Source organism: Gossypium arboreum, chromosome 12, assembly GCF_025698485.1.
Source record: "Gossypium arboreum isolate Shixiya-1 chromosome 12, ASM2569848v2, whole genome shotgun sequence".
Taxonomy (NCBI): Eukaryota; Viridiplantae; Streptophyta; class Magnoliopsida; order Malvales; family Malvaceae; genus Gossypium; species Gossypium arboreum.
This window is the reverse complement of record NC_069081.1, coordinates 103,101,945-103,118,961: the sequence shown is the minus strand read 5'-3', so window position 1 is coordinate 103,118,961 and position 17,017 is coordinate 103,101,945. Positions and strand designations below refer to the sequence as shown.

The 17,017-nt window shown below is 38.1% G+C and overlaps 2 protein-coding genes across 2 annotated transcripts; both read left to right on the top strand.

The window, feature by feature from the left end:
• Positions 1–1,863: 1,863 nt before the first annotated feature.
• LOC128285490 (uncharacterized) lies at positions 1,864–2,547 on the top strand. The gene has a single exon (XM_053022967.1). It carries the CDS (start codon positions 1,864–1,866, stop codon positions 2,545–2,547), a length of 684 nt encoding a protein of 227 aa, XP_052878927.1.
• Positions 2,548–8,124: 5,577 nt separating this feature from the next.
• On the top strand, positions 8,125–9,963 carry LOC108458616 (aluminum-activated malate transporter 4-like). The gene is made up of 5 exons (XM_017758025.2): positions 8,125–8,326; positions 8,418–8,555; positions 8,649–8,918; positions 9,000–9,136; positions 9,208–9,963. The coding sequence occupies exons 1-5, from the start codon at positions 8,164–8,166 to the stop codon at positions 9,961–9,963; spliced, it is 1,464 nt and encodes a 487-aa protein (XP_017613514.2). The 5' UTR covers positions 8,125–8,163.
• The last annotated feature ends 7,054 nt before the right edge of the window (positions 9,964–17,017 follow it).

Here is a 17,017-nt window from a genome sequence, read left to right as displayed (position 1 = left end):
TGGAACATGTCCTACACTCAGCTTTCTAGCAGCAACCTTTTCTCTAACAAAATATGAGTCCAATTTAACATGCTTAAACTTCGAGTGCATCACTGGATTGGCAGAGACTGCAACAACTTCAAAGTTATCACACCATACAGTGGTCTTCCTTGAAGGTGAAACATAGAGTTCAAACAATAGAGACTCAAGCCATATCACTTCAGTCACTGCATGAGCTAGCCCTCTATATTTAGCTTCTGCGGTTGACCTAAAGACTACCTGTTGCTTCTTCAATCCCCAAGCTACAGGATTACCGCCAAGGAACATACAAAATCCCGAGGTTGACCTTCGATCATCAACATCAGTGCCCCACTTTGCATCTGAATAGCCAACTAGTGGCAGCAGGAGTAAAATGAATACCATAGTCCAAAGTACCTTATAGGTATCAAAAGATTCGTTTGACTGTTTTAAAATGTTGATCAAGGGTCGATGCATGAACTGACAGACTTTGTTTATAGCAAAGGTGATATCTGGTCTAGTGATGACCACATACTGCAATGCTCCCACAATGCTGCGATACTCGAATGCATTCCCAATCGCACAGCTAGTGTGCTGAGACAAGATGGAAGAGGTGACCATAGGTGTAGGGGAGCCATTGGCTTGATCCATTTTAACCTTTCAAAGAAAATCGAGCATACACTTACGCTGAATGAAAAACAAGCCAATAGAGGAGGAAGACACCTCAATTCTAAGAAAATAACTGAGAGGTTCCAAATTCTTCAAAGAAAACTGAGTATCTAAGTTTGTAACAAACTGATCAATACTGGCCTGATGATTTCCAGTAATAATTATGTCATCGACATATACTAAGACATATAAAATCACATTGTCAGTCTTCTTAATAAAAAGTAAACCATCGAACTTGGCCAAAGAGAACTGTGAAGACAACCGAAAATCTCGAAGTTTAGAGAACTAGGCCCTAGGAGCCTGTTTGAGGCCATACAGAGCTTTCTTTAACTTGCACACCAATGGTTTGTCACCATGGTTCTACTCGAATCCAGGTGGTTGAAGCATATAAATTTCCTCAAACAGGTCACCATTGAGGAAGACATTGTTGATGTCCACCTGTCTGAGTTACCAACCAAATTGAACAGCCAATGCCAAAACAACTCTAATAGTTGTTGACTTAACAACAGAACTAAAAGTGTCCTGAAAGTCAACCCCAGCCTCCTGAAGATAGCCTTTAACCACCAGCGACCCTTATAGTGAGCTGTTAGAATGTGGCTCTCCATGAAGCTCATGCACCAAACCATCAGACCATGCAGAGCAGGCCAAAACCAGAAGCTGCCGAGCCAAGAGCTAAAGTCTGTTTCCAGTTGTTCATTTTGTTACTTTGGTTAATGTAATGCATTCTAGTTCATTTGGAACTATGTTTGTTTTATGTTTGATGTAATTAGGTGCTGATAGATTAATAAATCAGCTTTACCATGTGTGCAAGTTATGCCTATCAAGTTTCAATGTATCTTAGTGGTATTAGGTATACATTAGGTGATGTATTTGACTTATTTTGATCAGTCAATGACTGATATATGTAAGGGCTACAAGCCAAAGTTTTCTTTTAATGAAAATCCATTGAATTTTATTCAAGTTTTTATGCTCTATATTTCTTTGCCTTGAAAAACTTCAAGGTTCTGTTCTTTATTCTTAATAGCAAGCTTAAAGCTTGAGCTTCAAGTGTTTTTTTTCTTCATATTTTATCCGGGTATAATACGTTGCTACTGGTGCTCTGTTTGCAACTCTTACTTTACCCGGTTAAAGTACACTCAAACTCCAACAATTGGTATCAAGAGCTTTCATCTTAGAGGACCTGTTGTTGAAAATTAAATGGCTTCATCAGGCTTTTCTCCTACTGCACCACCAGTCTTTAATGGTGAAGGGTTCTACATATGGCAGGTTAAGATGAGGACTTACCTGCACGCCTTCGATCTGTGGGAAGTTGTCAACACAGATGCTGAGCCAGCTCCACTCAGAGCCAACCCAACAGTGGCTCAAATCAGACAACATGCAGATGAGAGGACCAAAAGGCACAAGGCCATGTCATGCATTCAAAACTGTGTTTCTGATGTTATCTTCACTAGAATTATGGCTTGTGAGACTCTCAAGCAGGCTTGGGACAAACTCAAGGAGGAATTCCAAGGCACTGAAAGAACTAGGCAGCAGCAGTTACTAAACTTGAGAAGAGACTTTGAAAATCTCAAAATGAAGGAAGAAGAGACAGTGAAGCAGTACTCAGATAGGATAATGGCTGTGGTCAACAGCATAAGATTGCTAGGAGAACAGTTCAATGAGGCAAGAATTATGGAGAAGGTGCTCTCAACATTGCCTGAAAGATATGAGGCAAAGATCTCATCCTCGGAGGATTCGAGAGACCTGGAAACAATCTCCCTAACTGAGCTCATTAATGCCCTCTATGCTCAGGAACAAAGGAAAGCCAGTAGAATGGAGGGGCACCAGGAGGGTGCTTTCCAAGCTAAGGCCAAAGCAGCCTCGAGCACCTCAAATTTATAAAGGCAAAAGAACTTGAAAACAGGCCTAAGCTCGATGCTGCAAGAGGAGGAGATCGACTCTGCAAATTTTGTAAAAGACCTGGTCATCCAGAGGCCAGATGCTGGTTCAAGCCAGATGCTGTATGTCAACACTGCAAGAAAAAGGGCCATGTTGAAAGAGTCTGCAAAGAAAAAGGCAGACCTGGCAAAAACCAACCTCAACACAAGAATGAAGAAGCTCGGGTGGCTGAAGAAAGTAGTGACCATGAAGAACAAGTCTTTGCTGTTTCATACTCAGCTGGCCAGAAGAAAAGTACAAAAGGCTAGTTGCTGGATAGTGGCTGCACCAACCACATGTCACCAGATGAAACAATTTTCAAAACCTTGGATAGATCCTGCAAAACCAAGGTAAAAATTGGGAATGGTCAGTTAATCAAGGCTGAAGGCAAGGGAGATGTGCAAATATGCACTGCCACAGGTGATAAAATCATCAAAAATGTGCTGTTGGTACCTGAGATTGACAGAAACCTACTTAGCATTTCTCAACTGCTAGGAAAGGGGTACTCAGTTGTGTTCAAGGGCCAAGAGTGCCAAATCACCGATCCAAATAGATCAAGCCTCATGACAGTCACCATGAGTGACAAATGCTTTGAAGTCAACTGGTCACGTGACTCACACTCAGCTCATGTTGCTTCAACTGAAGACACCAAGCTTTGGCATCAAAGACTAGGTCATGCCAACTTCAAATCTATGACTCAAATGGTCAGTAAGGAAATGGTTGAAAACTTCACCAAGATAGTTCAGAGTGAAGATGTTTGTGAAGTCTGTCAGATGGGAAAGCAAGCCAGGCTTCCATTTCCTACAAACACAACCTGGAGAGCTTCAAGCAAGTTGGAGCTGGTGCACAGTGATGTTTGTGGCCCCATGAGGACAGAATCACTAAGTGGTAACAGGTACTTTATTCTCTTTATTGATGACTATACCAGATACTGCTGGGTTTATTTTTTGAAGCATAAGTCTGAGGTTGCTCAAGTGTTTATAAAGTTCAAAGCTACAGTGGAAACAGAAACAGGCTGCAAGATAAAGACCATTAGGTCAGATAACGGAACTGAATACACTTCAGCTCAGTTCCAATCTTTGTGCAAAGATGCTGGCATCAAACACCAGCTAACCAATGTCTACACACCCCAGCAAAATGGGGTTAGTGAAAGGAAGAACAGAAGTTTGATGGACATGGCCAGATGCTTATTGTTTGAGAAAAATCTACCCAAGACAATGTGGGCTGAAGCTGTCAATACTGCTGTCTACATTCAGAATAGGCTTCCAACCAAAGCACTCGCTCGCAAAACACCTTTTGAAGCCTGGTTCAGGTTCAAGCCATCATTGGCTCATATGAAAGTCTTTGGTTGTCTATGTTACAGCCAAGTACCAGCTGTAAAGAGGGACAAGTTATCTAAAAGAGCTGTTCCTGGTATTTTAACTGGGTATAGTATGGTCAAAAAGGGTTATAGGATCCTGGATCCTTTAACCAACAAAATCCAAGTGAGCAGAGATGTAGTGTTTGATGAGAAGGCTTGTTGGAACTGGGAAAGAAATGAACCTGAAGCCATTCCTGAAGAACTTGTGACAGATCAGTTTGAAATTGATCAAAATGATCCAGAGATGGATGTTGATGATGAACCAGTCAGGGGTACAAGGACTTTGGCTGATGTTTATGAAAGGGCTCATGTTGCACAAGAAGAACCATGCTGCTTTGAAGAGGCTGAAGCACACCAAGGCTGGAAGTAAGCTATGGGTGATGAAATTGCCATGATTGAAAAGAACAAGACATGGGAATTGGTTCCTAGACCAACCAATAGAAAGGTTATTGGAGTAAAATGGGTCTATCGAGCCAAGCAGAATGCAGATGGGAGCCTAAACAAGCTTAAAGCTAGGCTAGTTGTGAAGGGATTTAGCCAAAAGTATGGCCTGGACTACATGGAGACATTTGCACCAGTGGCTAGGCTAGATACCATCAGATTGTTGATTGCCTTAACAGCTCAGAAGCAGTGGAAAATCCACCAGCTCGATGTGAAGTCTGCATTTCTCAATGGCTTCCTTGAAGAGGAGATCTACATTGATCAACCTCAAGGCTTTGTTGTGTCAGGTAAAGAAGACATGGTATACAAATTGAATAAGGCTCTGTATGGCCTAAAATAGGCACCAAGGGCCTGGTATAGCAGGATCGACAGTTACCTGGTCAGCTTGGGGTTTGAAAGGAGTTCTAGTGAGCCAACTCTGTATGTTAAGAAGAACCAAGCTGAAACACAGCATATTGTGTCCCTCTATGTTGATGATCTTTTAGTGACAGGAGGAGACCAAAATATATTGGCTATTTTTAAGGCCAAAATGAAAGAGATGTTTGAAATGTCTGATCTAGGGCAAATGACCTACTTTCTTGGAATGGAGGTACAGCAAACTCATAGTGGAATCTTTTGGGGCGTAAGACATTTTTGCAAAAATTCTAAGCAAATTCTCTATGGAAAGCTGCAAACCAACAAGCACACCTATGGCTGTTGGAGCAAAACTATCAAGTCAAGAAGGCTATGAACAGGTCAGTGAAACTGATTATAGGAGTTTAGTTGGTTGCTTGTTGTATTTGACAGGAACCAGACCAGACATCATATATGCTGTTAGTGTGCTGTCAAGATTTATGCATTGCTGCAACAAACAACACTTTCAAGCAGCAAAGAGAGTGCTCAGGTACATCAAAGGCACCCTGAGCTATGAATTGAAATTCAGCAGGAATGAAGACCTGAAGCTAATAGGCTACACTGACAGTGATTGGGCCAGTTCAAAAGATGATATGAAAAGCACCTCAGGGTATGCTTTTACCCTTAGTTCAGCTATGTTTTGCTGGAGTTCCAAGAAGCAATCAATTGTTGCTCACCAACAGCAGGTTTAGTATGTGGTCTTCTTTGGAGCGATAAACCAAGCCATCTGGGTTAGAAAAATCCTTGGTGATTTAAACCTATATCAAAAGGAAGCAACAGAGATCTTTTGTGATAACAAGTCTACTGTTGCAATTGCAAAGAATCCTATCTTCCATGGTAGAAGCAAACATTTCAGCATTAAGTTGCATGTGGTAAGGGAGATGGAATAAGCTCGAGAGATAGAGCTGGTTCATTGCAATTCAGAAGACCAAGTTGCTGATATTTTTACAAAGGCCCTATGTACTTCAAGGTTCATCAAGTTAAGGAAAGAACTTGGAGTTAGCAGCATGGAGACTAAGGAGGAGTGTTAGAATGTGGCCCTCCATGCAGCTCATACACCAAACCATCAGACCATGCAGAGCAGGCCAAGACCAGAAGCTGCCGAGCCAAGAGCTAAAGTCTGTTTCCAGTTGTTCATTTTGTCCATTTTGTTACTTTGGTTAATGTAATGCATTCTAGTTCATTTGGAACTATGTTTGTTTTATGTTTGATGTAATTAGGTGCTGATAGATTGATAAATCAGCTTTACCATGTGTGCAAGTTATGTCTATCAAGTTTCAATGTATTTTAGTGGTATTAGGTATACATTAGGTGATGTATCTGACTTATTTTGATCAGTCAATGACTGATATATGTAAGGGCTACAAGCCAAAGTTTTCTTTTAATGAAAATCCATTGAATTTCATTCAAGTTTTTATGCTCCATATTTCTTTGCCTTCAAAAACTTCAAGGTTCTGTTCTTTATTCTTAATAGCAAGCTTAAAGCTTGAGCTTCAAGTGTTTTTTTTCTTCATATTTTATCCGGGTATAATACGTTGCTGCTGGTGCTCTGTTTGCAACTCTTACTTTACCCGGTTAAAGTACACTCAAACTCCAACACGAGCAATGTGCCATCTAAATGCCTTTTGAGCTTGAAAACCCATTTACACCCCACAGCTCTTCGGTTTGCAAGTAAGGGAACCAAATCGCAAGTGTCATTTTGCAGGAGAGCCTCAATACTCTTTCTGAGTTGCGAGTGCCCACTCCTTGCTCGCAAGGGCCTCGTCAATTGTAGTAGGCTCTGTCTCACTGAGCTCAGCAGAGAACACCCTGAGCTTAAAAATACCATTCTTGGATCTGGTTGTCATAGGATGAGCATTGTTATGTGAGTTGACAGGAATATTCTGATCGAACAAAACTAGAAGAATGATAGGAGAAGGAAGAGGGACTAAAGCAGAAGCAGAAACATTACTGAAGGATGCAACCCTTGGTGAAGTATTAACATCAGGCTGCACTCGAAAACTAGTGGACTCCAAAAGGAGTGAAGCAGGATGGGAAGGCGTAAGACCTGACACATAACCTGGAATCTGCTGAGTTGAGGAAATAGTGACCTTTAAAATGCACCACAACTAGAACTGAAGAGTATTGATGCTGTAAAACAGGCTATGTGTGTAAATAATCACCAGTAGAGCGAGCAGAACTAGCAAAAGGAAAGCAACCCTCATCGAACACCACATGTCTAGATATAAACACCCTTCTGTTGTCATCAAGGCATTCGTATCCCTTGTGTGGAAATATGAATGGAGGGATGGTTACCATTATCAGTACTTGAAACTGTGTCGTCGCCATTAAAGAAAAAAATTAAGGCTCTGATACTATAGTGAAAATTACGAGAAATAGTAGTTGAGAAACTGAGTGGTAGTTGTATGTTATTAACTTGAATCAAAATGTACAAAGCTCACTATATTTATAACACTAAGCATTAATTGCTAACTAACTATTACCAGAATAACAACTTAAACTCCAACTACTAACTACCACAACTATTTTCATTCCTTAACAATCTGGTTATTTGGTCCATATCGTTATTAGATTAACAAGCCTCGTCAATTCTCACATGCCTAATGACGAAAACATATCCTGAAAGCACTAAGAAAACATGCATCAATTAGTAGCAAATTTAAAGTTGATGAGCTAAGCAAACTCAAGCCATTATCTGTGTTGGGGTTTCCTCTCTGATACAATGCAATTTGCCAAATGACAAATGAACATAAAACAGGGGACAATAGTTTTTGATCAGTTTTGATGGATGGTTTTCACTCATCACAGTCAACTACTCATCCAAGCAGTTTGTTATTTAATTAAGAATCAAGTGGCTGGTGACGCGTGGAGGGAGGTGATTTTGAGCCTTGTAGCCCTCCCTCCTCTCTCTTGGCAATCTATTCTGACTCTTTCATAATTTCTATTTTGGATAGTTGTTTTACATCTCCCTTTCCCCTTCAATCAAATGAATCTACCATCATCAATAATAATAATAATAATAATAATAATAATAATAATAATAATAATAATAGTAATACTATTCTCACGTTAGATCAAGCACATATTCACCACTTCTAGATGTATGTTCTTGGAGACTGTTGTACTTGTACCAATAATTTCATCTGATTCATTAAGTTGAATATATAATACAAAGAGAAGAGATTTTTTGATCTATTGATGCAAAAATGGAGAGGGGGTCTTTTTTGCGGAGTACGGAGAGTAAAGAAAGGTTGCTTTCGAAGAAAGGGTGTTCGGGATTAGGTGCTGCTGACGAGGGAGCTAAAAGAGGGTGTTTTCGATCATGTTGTGGTTCCACTGATAACTTTTGGAATGGTTTTCAACAGGTGTCTGCCAAGTTATATAAAATGGGTCGATCAGATCCCCGTAAGGTTTTCTTTGCTATGAAAATGGGGCTTTCACTAACGGTTGTATCATTGCTTATGCTTTTCAAAGAGCCTCTAAGGGGTGTCAGTCAGTATTCTGTGTGGGCAATCCTTACCGTTGTCTTGGTTTTCGAGTTCAGCGTAGGTATATTATATTAGTCGAGCGTTATGCCAATCCACATTGCCTGCTATTTTTAACAGATGTTGATATAGTGAAACCAATTCGTATATTCTAGGTGCAACACTCAGCAAAGGGATCAATCGAGCTATAGGGACTTTTTCTGCTGGAGCCATTGCTTTAGGCATTGCAGAACTATCAATAAAGTCTGGAGAGTACGAAGAAATTGTTATTTTGATAAGCATTTTCATAACAGGTTGGAGTTAATACTATATATGAATGTTTACACATGAGAATTCTTTTATACTGTATTCAATCAACTCTGTAAAAATATTTCATTCTGCATTAGGATTTATTTCAAGCTACTGCAAATTGTACCCTCGCGTGAAACCGTATGAATACGGTTTTCGGGTATTCTTGTTGACATTTTGCATTGTGCTGGTGTCTGGAAACAACTCAAGGAATTTCATCCACACAGCTGTTTTCCGATTGTTGCATATCTTCTTTGGTGCTGGCTTGTCTATGATTATAAACATATGTATATACCCCATCTGGTCAGGGGAGGATTTACATAAATTGGTGGTAAAAAATTTCAAGAATGCGGCTTCTTCCTTGGAAGGTTAGCTTTACGTTTCAACTAGTGCTTCACTATGGAATTTTCAACTACTGTGCTAAACTGATAAATCATATCTTTTTCTAGGGTGTGTTAATGGGTACCTGCAATGTGTTGAATATGAGAGGATCTCTTCTAACATTCTTACATACCAAGCATCTGATGATCCATTATATAGTGCCTACAGATCAGTTGTGCAATCTTCTTGTCAGGAGGAGACTCTAGTATGTTCTCATATGCCTTGGTCTCCATGAATGTTAGAGTTGCTTTGACTAATTTTTATTTTTTTCCCCAGCTAAATTTTGCCTCATGGGAGCCACCACATGGTCCTTATAAATCATTCAACTACCCATGGAGAAACTATGTCAAAGTAAGTGGTGCATTGAGACATTGTGCATTCATGGTGATGGCAATGCATGGATGTATGCTTTCAGAAATTCAGGCACCACCAGAGAAGAGACAAGTTTTTGCTGTGGAGATTAAGAGGGTCGGTAATGAAGGGGCTAAAGTGGTGCGTGAGCTGGGAGCGAAGGTTGAAAAGATGGAAAAGTTAAGCCCCGGAGACATACTGAGGGAAGTTCACGAGGCTGGCGAGGATTTGCAAATGAAGATAGATGACAAATCATACCTTCTAGTGAATTCAGAAACCTGGGCAACCCCACTGCATAACAAGGAACATGAAGAAGAAGCTAAAGATGATGAGCATAAACTGAACATGAAATCCCTAAGCGATATTTCAGTGTACCCTTCGGATGTAGTTATACCCGAGAGTACAATGCGTAAACCGTCGTGGCCCTGTCTCTCGTTTACTGCAGATGCATTGCTGCCCCAACCTCGGGAATCCAAAATATATCAAAGTGCTAGCTCTTTATCTTTAGCAACATTCACTTCACTCTTGATTGAGTTCGTTGCAAGGCTCCAAAATCTCGTGGATGCATTTCAAGAGCTTAGTGAGCTAGCAGATTTCAAGGTACCCCTCGAACAACCACCTGAAAAAGAGGTGATGGGATGTTGGAACAGATTAACAAGTTGCTTTCAGTCAAACAAGTAAATGGATTCAAATGCAGTTAGCAAGACCAACGTTTTAAGATTGATTTTTGCTTTTGCTTGTAGCTCTACCTATCCAAATGCATTGCATTGATGCGGTTGGGGAAGAAGGCCAAAGGGTGAGCGTAGGAACTCAAATTGTCCTACTCAAAGCTTCTTTTCTTCATGTTTTAATTTTATATTTGTTCATGGTAATGGAATTTTAGAGGGAATATATGGGAAACTGAAACAACGACGTGCTTTCCTTTCTGATGGTAATAAAAGGTCGAACTCCTTTATTATCATTATTATTATTATTTGGCACCAATACAAGCAATTAACTAATCAAGGGAAACCAATAACTAGACTTTAACCACTTCATAGTTTCTTTGAAGTAGTCTTCATGCATTTGATTCCATGCTAGTATTGTTGCTTCAGTGTTTAAGCTCTTGATGTCCTCCACAAGAGGTTGATATTTCCAATTGAACAATGTACTCCATAGAAGGGCTCGCAGCTTCTTGTTAGGACGAACTAGATGCCAATTCTAATGCCACTTCTATCGACCTGCCAAAATGCTTCTCTTATTATGTAAAGTTTTGCCTGTAGAAAATCTTCAAATTATAAAGTGATGCAGGGGATTGCTGTTATGCCTTCTCATCTATGAAGAATTATGTAGGCAACTTCAATCCTTCTGATTCCTTTCTTCCAAGTTATACAAGTTGTGAACTCTAATGGAACCAATCTACTCTTGTTATACTAGACTGCTGGGCTTCTCTTTGGATCTTGTCTATTAATGCTCTTTGGATCTTGTATATTAATGCTATGTAGTTTAGAAATCTCAATGTGCGTTTGAAACGTTTTCACCAAATTATTTCTGCAACACCTCATACTCTATCTGGGGGCCGAGTTTGATTATGAAACATCACATTAGTTGTAGGAGTTACTTGATCAATCATTCGTACAAATAATTCATATAAAACTTGAATTATAAATATGTAAATTAAAGTTTCAAGCACCCAAATATCACCACAAACAAGATTTGAGCTTAAATGAGTCTTAAAACATCAATTTGGGGCACAAATTTCAAAAACAAGGTACTATTTTAATACCTAGGCCAATGTATTGATAATGTCTTAAGACGGACACCTAGAATGAAGTTTGGTTACTGACTTTGAATGTTTCGAACTATGAAAGCTCAATTTCGTCCAGCCCGGGCCTAGATAAAAAACCAAACAGGAAAAAGTAAATAAAAATTCCAAAATATTAAAAGTCCAGTCTAGTTACAATATTAGCCCAAAATATCAGACCCAAAATCACATGTGGCCCAAATAACCCAAAAACCTAATGGCCCAACAAGTCCAAAACCTAAATAGAAATAGAAACCCTAAATCCCTAGCCTGCCGCCACCGCTCCTCCCATGTCACCGCAGTACTCTAGCCTCTGCCACCGCCAACCACCCCTGCAAAGAAGAAGCAACACACGCAATAGCAAGTACAAAATAGTAGAGAAATTGATATAAATAATAGTGTAACCGACTATAAAAGCCTAAAAAGAAAAGATTGTTGGGAGTTCTTTTTTTTTTTGAAAACCTGAGAAATATACAAAAAAAATCAAATACAGAATAAATAAAAAAACTTCAAAGGTTATTTTATATATATAAAAAAAATAAAAGAAAAAAAAGAAAACTCACCTGGTAGTCATTTTCTGCCATCGGAGTCGAAGGGTTCTTTGTCTTTTTGGCAATTTTTTTGGCCAGTTTCTAAAAAACCAACCTTAGATTCGGGCTTAGGGAGCCGAAATGGCCAAAAAGGAGGTTTCTTTTTTTTTCCGGCCACAGTGAACGGCGGAGCTGTCGCGGGGTGACTCGCCAAAGCCAAGGCCAGCCGAAGAAGCCTTTGAGAGAAAAAAAGAAAGTTTTTGAAGTTTCTTTAAAACATAGGCTGAAATGGATTTTTTTATAAAAAAAAAATTGACTTAAATAGGCTTGCTAAACGATGCCGTTTTGGGATGGTCTGAAATGCCCTAAAACGACGTCGTTTTGGAGACCGACCTGAGATCCGACTCGATCCTGGCAAGGATCCGCGTGTTTTTTAATGGGGGTCAAATTGTCGCCCCAGTTCTTCCGCTTTTTCATTGTTTCTCAATTTGGTCCTAATTCTTTTATATTTTTTAAAAATTGTACCATTAATTTCAAACCTTTTTCAATTTGGTCCTTTGACTGTTGACTCCCCGAGGAAGGACGCGTGTCCAGGAGTTTTGGGATATTTTCGATTTAGCCCCTATTATTTTTAGCGTGTTACTTTTTAGTCCTTTTTAGTCTTTTTTTCATTTATTTACCATTTATACTCCTTAATTTCATTCTAATTTCAATTTGATCCTTGATTTATTTAACTTCAATTTTTTTAAACGAACTGTTTTATTTATTATTTCTTCAACCTTTTTTAATAATTAAAATTCATTTATTTATGTTCCTTTTGTACTTTTATATTTTAGTATCATTGTTATTATTATTATTAGTATTATTATTATTATCATTATTATTTATTTTTCCTTTATTATTTAATTAGTATTAGAATAATAATTAATGTGATTATCGCCATGCTATTATTAGTGCATTTTTATTGTCATTTATCTCTTTTAGTTTCTTTTGTCTGTTCTTATTATTTTATTAATTTATTATTGCTTTTATATTTTGGCACTTTCATGTCGACTATTTGTTGATCATGCATTTTCTATTTTATTCTTATTTCAAGTTACCTTATTTATTTTGTTATTTTTATGATTTGATTATTAATACTATTATTATTATTAATTACATTAGTATCAAATAGTATTCCTCATTTACTTATTATATATTATTCTAATGTTCTACTTATATAGCCATTTTACATTATTTCATTATCACTATATCATACATTATATTTAAATATAATTATTTGTTTTTGTATCTTGTGTCCAAACAAGTTAAATGCACATTACTTTAAATGTTACGTTCGTCTTCGTATGATGCATAATTTTTTTTAAATTAAGGTAATGTTCATTATTTTGGAATTAGAAAAGTCGTGTTCCTAACTTACGGAATATGGCTTCTTTCTAAAACCGAGGTAGTCAAATATTTACTTTAAAACAAATAAAAACGAGATTTAAGTAACGATCAATTGACATTTATTCTCGTTTTTGAGGTCTTAAGACATTGTGTCCTAACTTACGGGATATGATCTTTTTCTCGATTAACTTGAAATAAGCCCTTTTCGCGAAAATTGCTTTAGTTAAGTAGTGCCTTAATACAAAAATAGATCGTGTTTTAAACTCTTTTCAAATTTTCAATTCTCGATACTAAGACATCAATTAATCAACTAGGGACTAACTTTGGGTATTACGAGGGTGCTAATCCTTCCTCGTGCATAACCGACTCTCGAACCTATTTTTCGGGATTTTATAAATCAAAAATCATCGTTTTAGTAAATTTAAACTTTTATTAAAAATGATTAAATTATGAGGTGATCCAATCACACCTAAATAAAAAGGATTGGTGGCGACTCCCATCTTTATTTCAAAATATAAGTCGATTTCAAAATAAAAAGTGTTTCAACAGCTTGGCGACTCCACTGGGGATAAAATAAGAGAGTCAAGCCACTAGTTGACTACTTTTGGTCTTTTTGTCAAAATTGATAATTTGGTTTAAATTTGCTATCCTTTCGTTGCATTTCATACTTCATGTTTTTATATCTCAGGTTGTATAACGATCTAGTATATCTGTTTTATTAGTTCAAAAGTTTCTTTTTGTGTGTTTTTCGCATATTGCATTGTATAACCATTCGATTTTGCCCTTCTTAAGTGGGAGTGAGAAGCTATTCTTTCATGATGTTTTCACTTCCGTATAAGATAGTGGATCGCTTTCGAGATACATCCGTACTTATGTCTTCATGAGATTTTCATCTTCATATAGCTATAGAAAAATGTATTCCCCTAAACCAAACTTGGTCCGTATGAGGCTGTAATGGGTGAGGATTGAGGAATCTATTGGTTCAGGTACCGTTACTTTAGAACCGAACCACATATAATGAGCCCTAAGAGCCTACCCTAGGTAGAGCCACACCAAACCCCTGATGGTCACCTGAATAGGTGCTCTATTTATTATCTCTTGCTTGCTTTGAATTCTAGATTTGTATTGACTTGTTTCGTTTTGTTTTATTTTGGTTATGATTGCATTGTATTTTCATCATAGAAAAGGGTGTTGATTTACATTCAGTTGCTAAATAGAGAGCTTGTCATGGAAAAAGGGTTTCGTGATAAAGTGAAAGACAATGCGACCGTCCGAATATGGTCTAAAAAGACACAAAAAGAGAAGGGTGATAGCCTAATGGAGGGATATATATCAGAATTGTGGGATTTCACTCGCATTAGTGTGATTCAGAATAATCTCCAGGAGTTGAAAGAAATATGGGACCAATGAAATGACGAAACCAAGCAGTTATTCTACTGTAACTATGGTGATTTGCCTTATCTACTAGATGTCAAAGTGGATAAGCACTAATTCCAAGCTCTTGTCCAGTATTGGAATCCCACCTTTAACTATTTCACTTTTGGGAGGGTAAACTTGGTACCCAATGTAGAAGAGTACATAACTCTCCTCTTGTTGAGGATCCAAGTCAACAAAGCTTATTCTAGAGTTGCCAACATCCTAACTTTCTTGAAGAGACTAATGAGCATAACGGGGATGAATGAGTAATGGGTCGCGGCCTGGATTAAATAAAAGGGAGATAGTAAATGCATCCCTTGGAAAAAATTACGGGATTTGATTTTGGCACATCCAGATATGAAGAAAAGAGTCGATGTTTTCTCCTTGAGTATTTACGGGTTGGTCGTTTTTCCCAAAGCGCTAGGGCAGATAGATGATGTAGTTTCAGACCTATTCAACCGGCTTGAAAAAAGGGTCACGCCTGTCCTGACAATTTTAGCTAAAACTTTCAGATACTTAAATGCATGCCGAAGAGCGGGTGAAGGAAGATTTATCGGGTGTGTGCAACTCTTGCTAGATTGGTTCCATAGCAACTTTTAGCAGGTAGAAAATGTCTCTTATTGAGTATTCTCCGAGAACTACTCTCCATTGAAAGAACTCGTGGCTACGCCAAGGTAAGACAACATTTTGGAAGAAAAATGAATGGCAATTCTCCGGAGTCTCAAAGACAAAGATGTTGAATAGAGGGCACCTTGGGTGATTCTTGATGAAATTTTGTACCGATGTGAACATTTCGACTAATCCCTCTGCTCGAGATATATGGAGTTATTGGATATGCCCCTTCTACTTGTACTAAGACAGTATAGATTGAGGGAGTTCATACCGACAACTCAAAGGTTGGCTCAGTGTGAGTTTGTGTACAAGGGTGATAATTATAAGAAGAAGGTTCGTAAAATATCAAACGCTTGGAACCAAACTCACAGAATAAAAAAATTTACCATAAATCCCATAACGACCTCCGGGTATGATTGGTGGTGGGGTAAAAGACTCAATGGCAATGTCCCTATGTCAAGTCAAGAAAACACTTGGCCAATAGAAAAACACTTACAAGTAAACCCGTCTGAGCTAGAAATTGTAAAGTAAGACTTTGGAAAGAGGAGTTCTGAGTTAGAGAAAAATATAGAACAGTTGGAAGAGGAAAATATGAAGCTAGGATTAGACGTCGATGTCCAAAAGTTAGAAGCTGAGAAAATGAAAAAAGGAAAGAACAAAACTGAGGAAAACTTGGACAGTTTAAAAATAGATTATAAGAAGTTGCACTTGTCGATAAGGATTGCCGAGTTGGGTAAAACATCGAAACAATGGCAGCAAGAGATCAAAGAAGAAAAGATTATAGCTGATCAGTGGGAATAGAAATTCCAAGATGCTCGAGTTCGAGAAGATACTCTAGAAACGGAATTGTTAGAAAGCTAAAATGAAAAGGTTGTATTAAGAGCTCAGGTAGCAGAATTAGAAAGGTCACTGCGTCAATGTCATTGTCGTAACTCCATAATTGAGTTGAAAACAAGCCTAAGTAGGATTGAAGAGTTGAAGAGAAATATAGAATAGCTCGAGACCGCATTGCAAAATTGTGAACTTTGAGTTGAACTTCTAGAAATGAATAATGAACATTGGAAAGAGCAATTCCAACACTCTCAAGGTCAGATTAGAGATAAATATCACATCATGGGCGAAGCTGTGACTTAAGTAAGGGAAGTAGCCGACCATTTATAAACCTTTGAGGTTCAAGTTGACATGCTGAGTTTGAAATAAGAATCAGAATTGGATAGGGGCCAAGAATTAGCTTGGCTTCTTAAGGAAAGTCAAGGCTTTAAGTACTAGGGTAAGGCCATATATGTAAAATGTATCTGTTTTATGTAAAAAAGATTCATTTTCTAGTAAAGTTATTATAATAGAATTGAATCAGAATCAACGTTTCTTTTTGCATTCATTTTTCATTCATCAACATTACATTTAATCACATACATTAAGTTTCATAAAAAGACCATAATTAATCAAAATTATGACAGTTACCCTGGAAACCTACAAGAATTTGCCAACCGAATATCATTACGGCACCTGAGGTAAAACTAGAGCCATGGATCAAAGGTTAGAGAGATTAGAACAAATTCAAAAGGACATGGAAGATCAGTTGTAAGCCTAGCTACAGGAACAATTAGCTAAGGTACAACAAGACATGAGGGATCAAATACAAGAGTCCCAACGAAGCATGATAAGCCAATTGACCCAGTTGCTGGCTGGAGGGACTGAAAAAGGGAAAAGTACTGTAAATAACTCTGGGGATGATAATGAAGACCCTATGTACCCCCAGGCTTTACCCAAGTGAATGTCCAAGCCCAACTAGATACACATCTAGGAAGGGTACCCGTTATCATAAGATCTCAACAATATCAAGCTGACACTTTAGCATCGGTGAATTACCCTATGGGTTCAAGTTCCAATCTCGGAGGTAATCTGACCAACCTCGTCTTTCCAGATTTAGACAACATGGCAGAAATGGATAGAGTAAGAGTAGAATTGCCGAAATAGCTAAAAGATTGGTGCAAGTGGTTAGAAG

Bases quoted from the DNA above. Each gene is read 5' to 3' on its own strand.
- LOC128285490 (XM_053022967.1), top strand. From the start codon at position 1,864: ATGGCTTCATCAGGCTTTTCTCCTACTGCACCACCAGTCTTTAATGGT.
- LOC108458616 (XM_017758025.2), top strand. From the start codon at position 8,164: ATGGGTCGATCAGATCCCCGTAAGGTTTTCTTTGCTATGAAAATGGGG. The intron at 8,556-8,648 runs GTTGGAGTTAAT...ATTCTGCATTAG, and splicing joins GATAAGCATTTTCATAACAG to GATTTATTTCAAGCTACTGC. The intron at 9,137-9,207 runs GTATGTTCTCAT...TTTTTTCCCCAG, and splicing joins CTTGTCAGGAGGAGACTCTA to CTAAATTTTGCCTCATGGGA.